The 16,990-nt window shown below is 41.7% G+C and overlaps 2 protein-coding genes across 3 annotated transcripts; both read left to right on the top strand.

The window, feature by feature from the left end:
- The first annotated feature begins 970 nt into the window (after positions 1-970).
- Positions 971-4,961, top strand: LOC136319924 (uncharacterized). Its single transcript, XM_066253062.1, has 2 exons — positions 971-1,094; positions 4,826-4,961. The coding sequence occupies exons 1-2, from the start codon at positions 1,056-1,058 to the stop codon at positions 4,916-4,918; spliced, it is 132 nt and encodes a 43-aa protein (XP_066109159.1). The 5' UTR covers positions 971-1,055; the 3' UTR covers positions 4,919-4,961.
- A 282-nt stretch (positions 4,962-5,243) lies between these two features.
- On the top strand, positions 5,244-13,126 carry PTP4A1 (protein tyrosine phosphatase 4A1). 2 transcript variants are annotated; one of them, XM_066253052.1, is made up of 5 exons: positions 5,244-5,372; positions 6,773-6,865; positions 7,603-7,733; positions 8,951-9,025; positions 9,902-13,126. In XM_066253052.1, exons 1-5 carry the CDS (start codon positions 5,268-5,270, stop codon positions 10,026-10,028), a joined length of 531 nt encoding a protein of 176 aa, XP_066109149.1. In that variant the 5' UTR covers positions 5,244-5,267; the 3' UTR covers positions 10,029-13,126. The 2 variants fall into 2 exon arrangements, with proteins under 2 accessions (XP_066109149.1, XP_066109142.1); XM_066253045.1 differs by having other exon boundaries at positions 9,898-12,557.
- Positions 13,127-16,990: the final 3,864 nt, after the last annotated feature.

Here is a 16,990-nt window from a genome sequence, read left to right on the forward strand (position 1 = left end):
TAAGATCCTTGATTTTTAAAACGCTTCCTTATAGCAGCCTTTCATTATCGGTGACATCAGCGAGCAGCAGTACAAAGGATGCGTGTGCTTTTGAAATGTCGCAGTTGCCAGCGTTCCTACTGGCGTCGTCACCAAAAAAAAAAAAAAAAAAAAAAAAGACTATAACGAGCATAGAGCTCTCTCTCCATCACGAGACAGTCGCCCCAATATAGGATAAGTTTCTGAGGATAAGTTTCTTCCTGCTTGGAGGTACCCTCCGCCCCCGCGACAAGTATTCGCCTTGTCGGAGCCCCGGGCCATGGCATTGAAGGTGTTGAGTCATCGGGCACAGCGGTCATGCGACACACAGATTATTTGATTGTAGGGCGCCCAGGTGCCAAAGTAAATCGCTGGAAAAGATGACAATGGTTATGACTTAGGGTAGAAACAAGCAGGGTCTGCACTGAGACACGGTTCAATCCCTAAGGGACTGCATTTTAAGTTTGAGGCAAACTTCAAACCTCGCATGTGACCTGTGCGCTCCTCGGACAATCTAATGCTAAGAACCAGGGTTTGCGATGCCATTGCTGCCTATCGATAGATCGGAACCCTCTGCTCCCACCCGTCCCCCACCCCAGACTGTGTCCAAGCTCAGTCCCTCTTCTGCCCCTTCCCTCCCCCGCTCCGGAGCGCCTCGCCATTCATCAACCGGTTCACACCGGCAGCAGCCGCCGCGCGGTGACGTCCGCCAGGGGCGGACTTCCGCCCCCGCTCTTCGGCGCCGGGTCCGGCGGCCCCCGGCCGTGATTGGTGGCCGGGGCTTCGCACGTCGCGCCGGCTATAAAAGGGGGAGTTTGTGACGCAAGGGCGCCTCGGCGCGCGTATTGGCTCCGTCGACTGCGGGCCGGCTCGGCTACGCGCTCTCCTCGGAGCCGTTCACTGCATGGTCGAGTGTGGTGCCCCCGCCGCCGTCTGCAGAGCCGCCGCCGCCCCGCCACGACTACGACTACGACTGCCGCCGTGCCCTGCCCTGCCGCCTCCGCCGCTTCTGTCGCCGCCGCCTCGGGACCGGCTGTATGATTAGGCCACAATCTTCAATGAGTAAACATATTCCTGTGAGTATCCGTCGCGCCGCCGCCTCTCGGCTCGGGGATCCACGGCCGGTCCCCCCCTTCCCCGCCGCCACCTTTGTTCAGAGCCCGGAGTGCGCTTCCCGCCGCCCCAGCCCGCAGTTTCGGCGAGCCCCGGCCGGGAGGGGTCGGGCCACGGCGCTGTGGCCGGCGGCTGGCTGCGGGGCGGCGGTTGGCCGCGGGAGGCACCGGCTTCCTCGCCCCTGCCGGGGGCCCGGGCTGCGCGCCGGGCGGGGGCGGCAAAGGCCGCGGCGGCACAAAAGCCGCTTTGTGACCGCCGCCTCCGCCCTTGGCCCTCCGGGCTGTCGCGTCCGGGCCGGGCCCGGCGGGCTGCGCGGCATCCCGAGGCCCCTTTGTTCGGCCCGCCCGCCCGAGGAGCGGGAGACGTGGCCGGGGTGGGGCGAGGGCTGCGCGTGTCACTGCGGAGCCGGATACGGGCAGGGCGCGGCGGCGGCGGGGTCGCCTCCAGACCCGGCGCGGCGCGGGGCTGCTAACGGTCTCGGCCGGGAGGGAGCTCTCGGGGCCCGGGAGCGGGAGCGGGGTCCAGCCACCGTCGTGCTCCACGGCCGAGGCCCGCGCCTCGCACAAAATGGCCTCGGCGTCCGCGCCTGCCTAGCGGCGCGGCGCGAACCCGTGATTGCGGCACGGAGACGGGCGCCGCGGGTGGGCCGCGTGCGGCCAGCGGGGGGCTGTCCCGGGGCCGGGGCGCCGCAGCGCAACTTGCAGGTGAGGACGCCGGTCCCTGCCCCGCCCTGCGCCCTCCGTCCCCACCTGGTAATTCGAGCTGTTCCGGATTTAACGCCCCGCTTCGGGCCCTGGATCAAGGAAACAAGTTGAGTCTTGTCCTTTCCCTGGGGCAACTTGGTCGAGAAATGGCCTTGGAAACTTCCAGGGCGACTGTTGCGCCGAAGCGCGGGAGTCCCGGCCGGGCCCCAGCGCGCACTTTCCCTGCCAGTCTTGGAGTGGCCCGGGTGGCGCCTCGGAATCGGGGACTGTGCCTGCAAGCCTTGGTGTAATGTGTAGTTGCCTCCTGATGGCTTGTGGCGACAGTAGCCAACTGGAGCCAGAATTCTAAGGTTTGTCTTCTGTTCGTGGAAGTCTCTTCCACTCCAAGAGAATCAAGTTGTTATTTGCGCCGTAGTTGGAACCATCGACACGCTTGGGATCCAGATTCTGAGGCAATGTTTCCTGTTACTCTTTTTATATGAATTTTGTTTGATGGCAGTAAATCAGTTTTAAACCCGAAAGCTAGTCACTGCCAAGAGTAGGCAGCATTTTATACAAGCTTTATTCTAGATGCGGCACCTAAAATATAAGTGGAATGGGACCTAACCCGATCGAAGTAATTTTCAAAGCGGTTGTGCAGATTAATTGCCTTGACTTTGCAGTCTTACAAAATGACAAGTTTCGGCACAGAAATTGCCCTCTCCCCCCCCCCATTTATATTATTGTGATTATATGTAACTGATAAATGGGAGGAGAGAATTCTCTGGTATTTCCAAACTGCCTATTATAGATTGTTTTTCCTGTATTGAGGTAATTAGAGCGGGATGGGGGGAGTGTCTTGGGAAGAAACGGAAGATCGTATCAGCGATTACTGCTGCTTCGGTAGAAGTCCCCTCCTCCCCCCGCCACTGGATGGCTCCACATGGTAAAAACCAGTTCACTGAGTTATTTCTATATTGCTTTCTCTGCTTGCTGATAAAATTGCTTACGTGAGGGCTCACTCAACTGGAGCAGATATTTAGCTGTTAAGTATGGATATAGTGGTGTGAAATACAGTCTCGATCGTAAGTTGGTTTACAATTGCAAAAAGATAGTACCTGGAAACCATAGTAGGTACTGAAAAGAGTCTTTGTTCTTAACAGCTTTAGAAATGACCTCTTTAAATCAGGGTATGGCATCAGAAAAGTACAAGAATATATTTTTTTATTTAAAGGAAGTAATATTAAGGATTTAAAGTGAGATTATACTTGAAATTATTTCCGGGTTACTATAGTCTTTCACTGTAAGAGGGAAATCTTTAATGATAGTTTAGTCACTAATTTTTTAACCCAGCTATCAAAATAGGTGAAATAACAATCTTATAGGTCTCATTTGAACAAATTTGGAATAAGTTATCTTACTGGAGGATCTTTTCACAAGTATTTTCTGTGATCAGCTAGATTTCCCTGGAAAGTTGTTCTAGAAACTGTAACTAACATGGGACTCTATATAAAATAAAATAGCAGATAGTTTGAATTTAAGACTTTTAAATGCTTGTATTTAAATTTAAGTATAGCCTGACCTGTGGTGGCGCAGTTGGATAAAGCGTCGACCTGGAAATGCTGAGGTGGCCGGTTCGAAACCCTGGCTTGCCTGGTCAAGGCACATATGGGAGTTGATGCTTCCAGCTCCTCCCCCCTTCTCTCTCTCTCTCTCTCTCTCCCTCTTCTCTCTAAAATGAATAAATTAAATTTAAGTATAGAAAATTAATGGAAACTGTTGCTATAAAGTTTTGTTTTATTTGGTAATTTACCCATGAGAAATATATAAACTTTTTGGGGCAGTGGCTGGCACTTGTTGTCTTGTTAATCTGCTGTTAATATTTCTTTATTCCTAAATACACAAATTCCTTACCAACTTTTTGAAGACTGAAAGTGACATTGTGATTTCTGGGCTTATAGTCTGAGTTATAGCCTGGGAGTATTCATTTAATGTTTTATATTCACATAAACCTGATCTGATTTAGTTCTTTAAGGGAAACTTGGGGAAAATACAAATGTATTTATTGATGGTAGCAATGAATTTTGGTTTTAAAAGAAAAGGATATTATTGAAAGTATGAATTTCGCCTGACCTGAGGTGGCGCAGTGGATAAAGCGTTGACCTGGAACGCTGAGGTCACCAGTTCAAAGCCCTGGGCTTGCCTGGTCAAGGCACATGTGGGAGTTGATTCTTCCTGCTCCCCCCCCCCCTTCTTTCTCTTCTAACTCCTCCTCCTCCTCCTCTCTCTGGGATTGAATAAATCAAAAAAAGAAAATCTTTTAAAAATATGAATATTTTTTAAATGGGAATTGTTTTGTTGTTGTTGTTGTAATTGGTACACAGACGTCCTTATTGTACTTCATACAATGGGGTTGTTAACTTCCAGAGGCATAATGAGGAAAATCTGTTAAAAGAAAACGATAAATCACTTGTTAAGGATCAAATGAGATCGTGTATATGGGATCATTTTTTAAAACCAGGTTTTGTTTTTGTTTTTTCTCAAGATTGTCTTTAGGGAAGTAAATAGATTATGGGATGCCTAAGCTTCAAAGTTTTCATAAAGTCTTTAATATATAAAAATATTAGTAGGAAATGTTGATATTATATAAATATATAAAAAGTTGTGTATATATTTTATAACAATGTAAAACCAACCAATGTAAACAGGAACAATTAATAGAAGAATATGGTTGAGGGATATTGACCAACTGTAACTGGTGTATTCTTTAAGGAGACATTTTACTAGATTAGTAATTCTGATTTAAAATCTTTATTTGTGAATTCTTGTTTTGTGCTTATTGATTGATTAAATCTGTGATTATCCCTGTATTTTGTGGTTTAAGTAAAAGTTGAAAATATAGCTTGGAACCAAATTTGAAAAGATAGTTCTGTACTTAAATAATTTAGTAGTATAACATGTTCCTTTTGAATTGGAAAACAATTTTCTCTCTCTTTTTCTCTTTTAAACAGCAGTTCTGTGGTGTTCTTGGTACATTTATGGAGTTTCTGAAGGGCAGTGGAGATTACTGCCAGGCACAGCACGACCTCTATGCAGACGAGTGAACTGGAGAAATTCATAACTACTCCACCAAGAAGCCCCCATACGAGTGGTTAACCTGGACACAGAAGTGTTGAGTTGAAATCTGCAGAGCATTTTACAAGAGTTCTGACCTGGATGGGGTAAACCTCAGTGCACTTCCTTTCTATCGCCTCAGTATTATTACTGGATTGAAGAATTGCTGCTTCTTGTTAGAAGGTTCATTTCATTTCCCGTAACTCCCAGCTTCATACTCAAAGCACTGAGAAGTTCTAGTGGAATATATTGAAGTAGACTCAGTTTCTTTGCATTATTTGTGTATTCAATTTTTAAATTCTTTAATAACCCCATTGAGTGTTTTTTAACTAAATTAACATGGCTCGAATGAACCGCCCAGCTCCTGTGGAAGTCACATACAAGAACATGAGATTTCTTATTACACACAATCCAACCAATGCGACCTTAAACAAATTTATAGAGGTAAGGCTTGATACTTTATAATTTCTTTAACTAATTGCAGTTTAATAGTGGGCTTTGGAAAATTTGGAGAGGAATGCCTATAGTTCTAATATCCAGAAATGATATATCGGTTATTTAGATTTAAGATAAATTATACTGCTCACAGAAACGGGATATTTTATCACTTCATAATTCATTTTGAAATATCCCCTCATTTCTGTGAGCAGGGTATTTTATAAATTAGAAAAAGGACATATACTTGAGTTAGTTTAGATTTATAAATTAGCGTCTAATTCTTCATGCCTCAAAGTTTGCATAATTTCTGTTTATATGTGGACAGTTTAACAGTATGGCTCTTGCTTAGATGGGATTTGTAGGAAAAAGGCTGCCACTTACATGGAGTGTTTGTGTATCACCTTAATCTAACAACTAGTACCATAAACCAAAGTTACAGTTTACAGCTTAGATCCCTTTTGATGGGTAGAATCCAATTTTTAGTTACTAATTGTACTTCTTTATGCTAGATAGCTAAAACTCTTACTGTCTACCTTTTCTGACTATATGGAAGGAATGTAGTGCTGAATAATTTATTTGGATGCACACGTATTTTATTTTATAAACATGTACAGATGCTCAGAAACAACAAGGCCTTCTAGACCATAGAAGTCCTTTTTTTTTTTTTTTTTAGATTTTTTTTCATTTTTAGAAAGAGAAAGGGGGGGAGGAGCATGAAGCATCAACTCCCATGTGGTCCTTAACCAGGCAAGCCTAGGGTTTTGAACCAGCGACCTCAGCATTTCCAGGTCAACGCTTTATCCACTGCACCACCATAGGTCACACCACAGAAATACTTTTGATGACCATCTACATTTTTCAAGAGTTCAGATTTTAGTTATAATGCATTATGGATCTTGAAGCCTATAGAGTTAAGTGGTATGGGGCTTTAGAGTCTTTAATATATTTACAAGGCTCTACATTACATAATGTACTGCATGCAAAAAAGCAAAAGCTTACAGATTAATATAACTGAAGTCAGTTTTATAGTTGTGAGTGATTCTTTTGGTTCTGTTTACCTTTATCTCTGAATCACTTCTACTCCTTTTGTTAGTGCTTCTCCAACTAACCAGTTTGTTAACACTATGACTATAAACAACTTCAGTATATGAAGGGCCTTAGGAACTTTTTAAACCCTTAATTTATTAAATTGTGTAATATTTAACATTCCTTTTTCCTGTTATGCTGTTCTGGTATTGACATTTCAGTCAAGGTTTTACTTCCCTATTAAACATACATAGGTTATACCAGTTCATTTTGTGATTCTTTGTTAACCATCTATGCTTATTGAAGAAATTACCAGTGGTGACAACAGTGATGTGGTATACAGACTTTATTGAGTATTTTTTAACTTATGTTTTATCCAGGAACTTAAGAAGTATGGAGTTACCACAATAGTAAGAGTATGTGAAGCAACTTATGACACTACTCTTGTGGAAAAAGAAGGCATCCATGTTCTTGTAAGTATAGTATTTAAGATTTTCTATGTATTTATGATACCACGCTACAAAAGTTTATTCAATAAACTATTGACTTAAATTTTTTAAGTTATCACAAAATTGTGCAATATCTTGATCTCAAAATACAGATGAAAACTAAACAAGCCCTGGCCGGTTGGCTCAGCGGTAGAGCGTCGGCCTAGCGTGCGGAGGACCCGGGTTCGATTCCCGGCCAGGGCACACAGGAGAAGCGCCCATTTGCTTCTCCACCCCTCCGCCACGCTTTCCCTCTCTGTTTCTCTCTTCCCCTCCCGCAGCCAAGGCTCCATTGGAGCAAAGAGGGCCTGGGCGCTGGGGATGGCTCTGTGGCCTCTGCCCCAGGCGCTAGAGTGGCTCTGGTCGCAACATGGCGACGCCCAGGATGGGCAGAGCAACGCCCCCTGGTGGGCAGAGCATCGCCCCTGGTGGGCGTGCCGGGTGGATCCCGGTCGGGTGCATGCGGGAGTCTGTCTGACTGTCTCTCCCTGTTTCCAGCTTCCGAAAAATGAAAAAAAAAAAAAAAGAAAAAGAAAACTAAACAAATGTTTGGAATAAACGGTTTCTGTAAAAATTCAGCATTTGTATTTTATTGACAGGGTATCAAAACATTTAAATGTTAGGATTAAGTATTTGAAAACATTTGAGTGTTAAAGGTTTAGAATTACTAGTTGTATATTTATATTATAAAAATCTAAAATGTTTAAATTCTTTTGATTTAGGATTGGCCTTTTGATGATGGTGCACCACCATCCAACCAGATAGTTGATGACTGGTTAAGTCTTGTAAAAATTAAGTTTCGCGAAGAACCTGGTTGTTGTATTGCTGTTCATTGTGTTGCAGGCCTTGGGAGGTAAGAAAATTTCTTAAATCCAGTTAATGGTATTGGTTTTATTTTAGTAAAAACTAAGTGGTAACTTTGTGAATCAATTAGCTTTGTTAGGTTACTTGTTCTAAACTAAATTAAAAAGTAGGTGATTGTAACAGAATAACGTATTTTCAGTACAGCTAATAAATTCTGTAGCTGTAATTTACACTAGGCTCTTAGGGCAGAATTACTTGTATAGTGAATCACGTGTGCTAGGTTATAGCCATGATATTGTAGTCATTGTCCAGACTTATTGGGGAAAAAGATTACGAATTGTCTGTAAGGTAGCTTGCTTATGATAAATGTTTTTATTAAGTGAGAGGCATAAAGACTTCTGCATGTGCCCCGACCAGGACCCACCCTGCAAATCCCCTACCAGGCGATGCTCAATCCATCTGGGGCCACAGCTCCATTGCTCAGCCACCTAGCTATTTTAGTGCCTAAAGTGAAGCCATGGAGCCATCCTCAGCCCCCAGGGCCAATTTGCTCCAACAGAACCATGGCTGCAGGGGGTGGCGAAGTAGATTGTTGCTTCTCCTGTGTGCCCTGACTGGGAATCAAACCCGGGACATCCACACACCAGGCTAATGCTCAACCACTGAGCCAACCGGCCAGGGCACATACAGTATACTTTAGATAGGGTCGTTGTATTCAATAGAAACTCCTAGTAGTGCCAAAACGTGTGTTCGGTTTTATAAATCACTACAACCACCCTCTGCCTCTACTCTCCAAAAGCAGTCCTGGTGAAGAGCACAGTGAAAACGGCCCTGGAGGGTCAGCATGCAACCTAGTTGATAGTAAAAACAAAGCAAGCAGATTTCCAGATCTTTAGGAAAGGGGAGTGCATGATGTTTAAAACCTTTTTTTTGAAGTGGAAAGTATTTTTTACTCTTTGAATTCAGGAAAAAATTGGCTGCAATTATCAATGTGTCCCCTCTCCCCTAAATATTTTTAAAATTCCCTTCCAATAATATAAGTGTTTACTTGTAATAGTTGAAGAGCATAGTTCATTTTTGGTTCTAGGTAAAATTTGGGTTTAATATGAAAATACTATTTAAGTTTTTGAAGTAAAGTCAACGCTTACTACATGTATTACTTACATAGGAAGCATAAATAATAGTATTTCTGTATTGAGAAATGTTTGGAGTACTACATTTTTCCAAGGTTTGAGTTTGTAAAAAATTATCAAAATTTTTTTCCAGAGCTCCAGTGCTTGTTGCCCTGGCATTAATTGAAGGTGGAATGAAATACGAAGATGCAGTACAGTTCATAAGACAGTAAGTATTCAATGAATTTTTTCTATTTCCTTATTGAATGTCAGTGAGTTTAATTATGTTACCTTGAAAATAATTGTTTTTTTGAACAGCCAGTCTGACCATTCCTTTTTAAGATAGCAGTAAAACCAGGGGAAAAATTTTTTTTCTCTTGCATTCCATTTACAGATGTGTGTGTGTCCATATTTCTGCATTAAGTCACAGTGGAATAATCAAAAGATAAATTACTGCCCTGGCCAGATGGCTCAATTGTTTAGAGCATTATCTTGAAGCACAAAGGTTTCTGGTTCAATTCGCGATCAGGGCGTACAGGAGCAGCTTGACAGACAGTTCCTGTCTCTTGCTCACTCACTCTCCCTTCCTCTGTTGCTAAAATCAATAAATAAAGTTTTATTAATTGTGTAAATTTTTTTGTTTGTTTTTTGTTTTTTACAGAGACAGAGTGAATCAGAGAGAAGGATAGACAGGGACAGACAGACAGGAACGGAGAGAAATGAGAAGCATCAATCATTAGTTTTTCATTACGCATTGCAACACCTTAGTTCATTGATCGCTATCTCATGTGCCTTGACCACAGGCCTTCAGCAGACCAAGTAACCCCTTGCTGCTGGAGCCAGCGACCTTGGGTTCAAGCTGGTGGGATTTTGCTCAAACCAGATGAGCCCGCGCTCAAGCTGGCTACCTCGTGGCTACCTGGGTCCTCTGTATCCCAGTCCGATGATCTATCCACTACGCCACCGCCTGGTCAGGCTGTGTAATATTTTTTTTAAAAAGAAATTGCTACAAGAGAGTCATAATTGTCAATAGCTTAGTGAACATTATTATACAAGGATTTTTGCTCAGTTGCTTTCATCTTTTGATTTTTTCCCTTTCAGAAAGCGGCGTGGAGCTTTTAACAGCAAGCAGCTTTTGTATTTGGAGAAGTATCGTCCTAAAATGCGACTCCGCTTCAAAGACTCCAATGGTCATAGAAACAACTGCTGCATTCAATAAAATGGGTGCCTGATGCCGATGCCTTGGAGGTGGGGGAGGAGATAGGGCCTAATCTATCACACATATTATATTAGCCAACATGTTGGTTTGGTGAATAAATCTAATGAAGCTTCCACAGGAGTATGTAAAAGCAGTTTTACCAGGCCACGAGCTTGACAGAATTGCAACCTCTATATTTGGGTTACAAATTATTTTGAGACTTAGCAAAACCTCCTTACTGTTCAGCATTTAAAATGTGCTTATCATTTGTACCAATTCACTTTTCCTGAAATCATGCAGTATTGAGTTGTGTCTTTAAGTCTATTCCCATGCCAGAATATTATCAATATATAAGACATTTAGAACGATTAGGTGCCAAAATACCCAGCACAATACTTGTATATTTTTAGTGTCATACAGAACCGAAATCCCAGGAACTATGAACACTCTGGACCTTACGTGGTTTATCCCTTCAGTCATTTCAAACATGGAAAGTAGGGTCTATGTGGTTATTTGCCTGCTCACTTTATGTTTACATCTCCCACATTCATACAGGTATACATCAGGTTTGCTCAACTTTTTGATTTTGTTTTATACCAAGTCTTAGTGATTATTTAATGTCTTTCTCATAAATCTCATTTTGTGCTGTTGGGGAAAGCCTCCATTTTGAAAATCTACATTGTACAGAAGCACATGTCTTTAATGTCTCCAGACAAAAAGCCTTACACTTAATTTTAATATTTGCACTTGGGGTGCAACTTATAGGGAGGACCTGAGAAAAGAATGGGAGGGGGCTATTAAGTATTTTTAGTAAAATGTTGCCTTTGTCTTGTGTGGAACCTGTAGAATATGCTCTTTAGTAAATATTTTTTTAACAGTAGAGATGCTTTGTTGTAGCTAAAACAATTCTTAATCATAAAAATTCTGAAATTCTTGTATTTTTTTTCCATACATTCTGAAGTTCAACTTATTTTTGTTTGAAGTGTGATTTTTTTTTTCCTTCCTACCCTTGCAAAAAAAAGTGGGTTTCTGCTAATGAATTAAGCAGACATCTAATATTTTATATGCCTTTTGAGCTGTGTAACTTAATATTTGGATACTTGATAATTTGTTTTATTATGTAATTGATAAAATGGTGATGTGTATTAATGTTAGTTCAACCATATATTTATACTGTTTGGGAATGTGTGGTTATAGTTCTGTGGGAGAAATAATTTGTCAGTGTTCACCAGCTTGTAAAAATCTAGTGCGAGAGCTTAAACATCTAAATAAATAATGAGATGCATTTATCATCACTGACATTGTTTTCTTAAAAGTTAACTTTAGAAAATACAAGACTAAATTGTGTTTCACTTAGTATGTATTACCATTTGAAGCAAAGAATGCTTTTTTTAAAATAATGAAGGATTAAATGAAGCTGGCATAGCAAGCTCCTTATAGACAATTTGTTAGGGTCACAAAAAACTGATATTAAAATTGCTTTTTGTTATGAACTTTGCTTTCTTAAAGGTTCAGATAATGAACCATTGTATACTATTCTGTACTGAGGAGAAACGGTATATAGTATCGGGGAAGTCTTTGATTTGAATTTCAGTTCCACCAATTAATAACTGGTGTGGAGCAAATTCTGAGCCTCAGTTTTCTCATTTACAAATTAATAATTACATAACTTCATAAATTTTTTAAATTAATTTGAACATAAGTAGCACAGGAAGGTTTAATAAATGTTATATTTCAGTAATCTGAAGCATGTTCTTTGCATACACAGCTCATGTTCATCTAAAAGGGTCTAATCAGATGTCCTTGTCTGATTCTTTTTTTAAAAACAGTTACAAACAAATAAAGGACTTAGAATTTGAGTAAAAAACATTATTCTACTTTGTTTTTTAAAGAACTTGCTTCCACCTGTTTATTGCTTTTCAGCACTTAGCACTCTGGAAACTTAGAGCAGGGGCAGAGAATAAGAGGGCCCAATGAAGGAACCTTGGTTCTATTTTGTGATTGGGGCTAAGTGATTTACCTTGGCTATTTTTTTCTGGTTTTTTGTTTGTTTTTTTAATACAGCCTCTCTTGGAGAAGATAATTTTGTGTAGATTTCTAAATGATAACTACTACCATCACATAGCCCATAGAACAACATTTGTGTTTATTGAGAGGATACCATCATGATAAATGAAACATACTGAGTGAAACAGTTCGCAATGTTGGATTGTATGTATATACGGTGCTAAAAATCAACTTACTTTATAAACCTCATCTGTACAGAATACAGTATGATGAGATTTGCTTTCTATCCAAACATTTTCTATCTTGTAAATATGACTAATTATAGGAATACTCATATCCTGGGAGATATTTTATACCTAATAATTAAAGTAGAAATGAGTTGAGACCTTGTATATATATATATATATAGGAAGTTATCAGATGTTTTAAAATCACTTGGCTTTGAACAACAATTTTCCTTAATGTGCTGTAAATAGTGACTAGTTGACGAGGCTTGTCTATAGGAACTATAATGTTGCTGACATGTCAGTAAAAAACAAGATCAATGCCATATATTAGTTGAAAAAATTTACAGATGTCATTGGCCGTTTTGCAACACACTGCAGTCTTTATTTGTTATTCCTCCTAATGCTCACTTTTCCTAGGACCGCCTTTTTATTCCCACACCTTCCCAGGGCTCCATGGCTGTAAGTATCCCAGACCAAGGTTGCAATCTCATTGGATCACATCCCATTGCAGCCAAAGCACTTCAAAAAACACAGGGATTCCCCAACTTGGCTTCAGAATCTCAATCTCTAGGATCTGTTTTAAAATGCAGTTTCATAGCAGAGTCTAAAAGATGGGGTCTCCAGATTTTGGTCACCAATGAGTAGTTCCTCAGCCCTTTCCATAATAGAGAATGCTTTCTATTCAAGTTTCAGGCAGTATAATTGCAAAGTGAAGTGGAAGCATAAGTAGCAAAATTTCATTACATACAATGAAGTTCGTTCAGTTTTGGGGGGAAAAATACATGTAGTGTTTGCTGTACATGTTTATACATTCCCTGATTCCTTGAATGAATGTTTGTAAATATATATAATGCCTCCTTACACCTGAATGGAAATTAAAGACTGATTGAAAAGCATCTGACACAATGTTTGCATTATGTTTGGGGAGCTAGCCTAAGCAGGATCTTGGAAGGAAAGCTAAGGAAAAGATACATTAGCCTTCAATGAATTGAGCCAGTTGTATGCATTAAAATTTTTGTTGTTTTTTTTAAAATAGTGTATGCAATAAATTTTGAATAGGCTTAACAGTCCTTATATAATTTGATAGTATTGCCAGCTTAACCACTCAGTTAATACAGTAATATCATTTATTAAGGATAGTGTCAGGTGATTTTATTTTTTCAGAGAGGGAAAGATAGGGACAGACAGAAACAGATGAGAAGCATCAATCAGTTTTTCGATGCGACCCCTTAGTTGTTCATTGATTGCTTTCTCATATTTACCTTGACTGTGGGGCTACAGCACACTGAATAACCCCCTTGCTCAAGCCAGCGACCTTGGGTCCAAGCTGGTGAGCTTTGCTCAAACCAGATGAACTCGTGCTCAAGCTGGCGACCTCGAGGTCTCAAACCTGGGTCCTCTGCATCCCAGTCCGATGCTCTATCCACTGCACCACCACCTGGTCAGGCGTCTGATGATTTTTTAAATTTGATTAACCAGTAATCCTACATTCCAACTTTATGCATAAGGGATTTGAGCCTTCAGATAACTGGCTGGTAAGTGGTAGAACTTGGAGATTTGAACCTGTGTGTCCACTACACAGACTGGACAATCTTATGTAACTAGTTAAAGTTTTGTATGAGTTCAACTTTTGTGGCAGAGACGGACAAATAGGGACAGACAGACAGGAAGGGAGAGATGAGAAACATCAGTTCTTCGTTGTGGCTCCTTAGTTCATTGATTTCTCATATGTGCCTTGACCGGGGGCTACAATAGACGGAGTGACCGGTTGCTCCAGCCAGTGACCTTGGGCTCAATCAAGCTGTTGAGCCTTACTCAAACCAAATGAGCCTGTGCTCAAGCTGGTGACCTCAGGGTCTCGAACCTGGGTCCTCACATCCCGGTCCAATGCTTTATGCACTGCATCACTGCCTGGTCAGGCTCAACTTTTTTTTTTTTTCTTCTTACAGAGACAGTGAGTCAGAGAGAGGTATAGACAAGGACAGACAGGAACGGAGAGAGATGAGAAGCATCAATCATTAGTTTTCCATTGCGCGTTGCAACACCTTAGTTCATTGATTGCTTTCTCATATGTGACTTGACTGCAGGCCTTCTGTAGACCGAGAAGCCCCTTGCTGGAGCCAGCGACCTTGGGTTCAAGCTGGTGGGCTTTTTGCTCGAACCAGATGAGCCCGCGCTCAAGCTGGCGACCTCGGGGTCTCGAACCTGGGTCCTCTGCATCCCAGTCCGACGCTCTATCCACTGCACTGCCTGGTCAGGCTCAACTGCTTTTGTAACTCATTTTTCTTCACGTTCATAAATACGATTTTATAAATTTCATTTAGATTGAATCCTTTTCTATTTTTGCAGAAAAACCTTTTTGAAGTAAATCAAGATAGACCCAATTATGCTACAGAAACACCCAACCTGAAAGTAACTTAGATTTATTTCTCACTTCAGTTCATATCCATTACAGGGCCCCATGCTGATAAAACATCTCGCTGGAACAGTGCTAGTTGTGACAAAAAGGAGGAGAGGGAGGGGGACTTTAGAGTTTCATAATTAAGTTCTTGACTAAGAAATCATAACCTCTACCTGGCCTGTGGTGTGAATGAAATGTCAACCTGGAATGCTGAGGACAGCAGTTCAAAACCCTGGGAATGCCTGGTCAAGGTACATAAGACAAGCAGCCAATGAACAGCTAAAAGAAGCAACTACGAGTTGTTAACTCCTCGCTCGGTACCCTTCCTCTCTGTAAAATACACTTTTTTAAGTCATAACACATATTTAACTCATTAGGACTGGTCATATAACCACCCAGCGGTAAAAGTATAATCCTATCGTGTGCTGATAAGCCATTAATAGCTACCACATCAGAGTTTAAAATGTGGATTTGTAAAGAGTATATGCACAGCAACAGTCGCCAAGTATCTGAAATATCAAGCATGAAGGGACAGTTTCCAAGCAACCGCAGTAGATGTGTGGTTATTAGGAATAAGTGTGTGTTTAGGAAATCATAAGTGCTTATTTAAGCACCTACTTTGTCTTCCATATAAGTTTAGCTAGCTTTGGTAATTTGATTTCCTGCCAGTCTGGAGGTAAATAAGATGCAGAGCACAGGGGAGAGAAGCATATAGGTAAGATAATACTTGTCCGCCTGATAGATTGAGAGTTGGATTATAAAACTAAGTTCAGAAGGCACAGTCACTTGGGTCATGTCAATACTATGACAGCCTTGGGCTTATCTATCTCAGTAGGCTTTCAGGCCATGAATGTTGCACACAGCACAGAGCAGACAATTATAGCTATTATTAATCGTTACCCTTAGTCATCAAGACTAAACCATTGAATTTTTAAGGCAAGGAATATTATAATCGAATGTGTTCAAGGGTTGTTTTTAGATATATTAGAAAACTGATACCATGAATAACAGTATGGTAAACACTAAGCCCGTGATGGTGAACCTATGACATGCGTGTCACCACTGACACGCATAGCCATTTTCGATGATGCGCCCACATGCGGCCGCATACCAGAGAAGTATGGGGCCACATGCAGAGAAGGACGGTTGGTTCATCCTTGGCTCCTGCACAGCCAGGTGCAAGAGCCAAGGATAAAACATTTGCTATAGTGTAGACACTCTGTGCCAGAGGTCTGTAGGCCAAAACGACAGAACTCCGGCACAGAGCGTCTAGTTCTGGGACTTCCAGTTAGGCCGTTAGGGGATCTTTGACCTCACTTCAGGCCAGCAGAGCAGGGAGCAGTGGAATGCCATGGGGGACGCATCTCTGGGGGCCCTGTGATCGCCATTACCAGCAACCACACAACCACAGCAACCATCATCCAATCTACTGTTCTGGGGTGTTGCGGATTTCTAATTGACCATCATTACTGAGATAAGTGAGGAGGAGGCTGGGAGAGGCGAGGGCCTGTGCTATAGATGCCGTTTCCCACCATTAGAAATAGCAGCAGCCATCTTAATTTACATAAGATGCAACTTGCAGAATTTCAAGACAGCATCTGGGCTCAGGAGTTTGTCGACTTGAGGTCAAAGCTTGAGAATCTGGAATGGTGCCGCTTGGAGAATCAAGAGGAGTGCCACAATGAACAGGAAATTTGGAGTTCCTGGAACCGATTACCAGACACTTTTAGTACCCTGAAAAATATAGCAATGGCTTTACTCACAATTTTTCCCTCTACGTACTTTTGTGAGACCTTATTCTCAGCGTTAATAATATCAAAACCAACAAAAGAAACAGATTGACAGATTAAGTTAGTAGCACTTGCTTAGGCTTGAAGTGTACAAAATACCAACCTTCAATTGAAGATTTAGCCAACGAAATTCAGCAACAAAAAAGTCACTAATAGGCAGGTTAGTTAAAGAACTCCCCCTCCCTCTCACTTATCTTAGTTCACGGCACCCCACACAAGTTAAATAATATCAAGACCAACAAAAGAAACCCACTGACAGATGAACAAAGAAGTCACTAAGCAGGTGAGTTAAATAATTAGTTTTTGGTTTATTAAATACAGTTATATATTACAATTATACATTTTTGTTATTTAAACTATAAATATCACAAAATTATGGGTTTTTTCTCAAAGTGACACACCACCTGGTTTATGCTTGGTTTTTTGTTTTTTTGGTGGGGTTTTTTTGCATTTTTCTGAAGCTGGAAATGGGGAGGCAGTCAGACAGACTCCCGCATGCGCTGACCGGGATCCACCGGGCACGCCCACCAGGGGGCGATGTTCTGCCCATCTGGGGTGTCGCTCTGTCGCG

Source organism: Saccopteryx bilineata, chromosome 1 (assembly GCF_036850765.1).
Source record: "Saccopteryx bilineata isolate mSacBil1 chromosome 1, mSacBil1_pri_phased_curated, whole genome shotgun sequence".
In the NCBI taxonomy this organism is placed as follows: Eukaryota; Metazoa; Chordata; class Mammalia; order Chiroptera; family Emballonuridae; genus Saccopteryx; species Saccopteryx bilineata.

Excerpts from the sequence above, each read along its gene's own strand:
- PTP4A1 (XM_066253052.1), top strand. The coding sequence starts at position 5,268 with ATGGCTCGAATGAACCGCCCAGCTCCTGTGGAAGTCACATACAAGAAC. Across the intron at positions 6,866-7,602 it reads AAGAAGGCATCCATGTTCTT|GATTGGCCTTTTGATGATGG; the intron begins GTAAGTATAGTA and ends CTTTTGATTTAG. Across the intron at positions 9,026-9,901 it reads GCAGTACAGTTCATAAGACA|CGGCGTGGAGCTTTTAACAG; the intron begins GTAAGTATTCAA and ends CCTTTCAGAAAG.
- LOC136319924 (XM_066253062.1), top strand. The coding sequence starts at position 1,056 with ATGATTAGGCCACAATCTTCAATGAGTAAACATATTCCT. Across the intron at positions 1,095-4,825 it reads CAATGAGTAAACATATTCCT|CAGTTCTGTGGTGTTCTTGG; the intron begins GTGAGTATCCGT and ends TCTTTTAAACAG.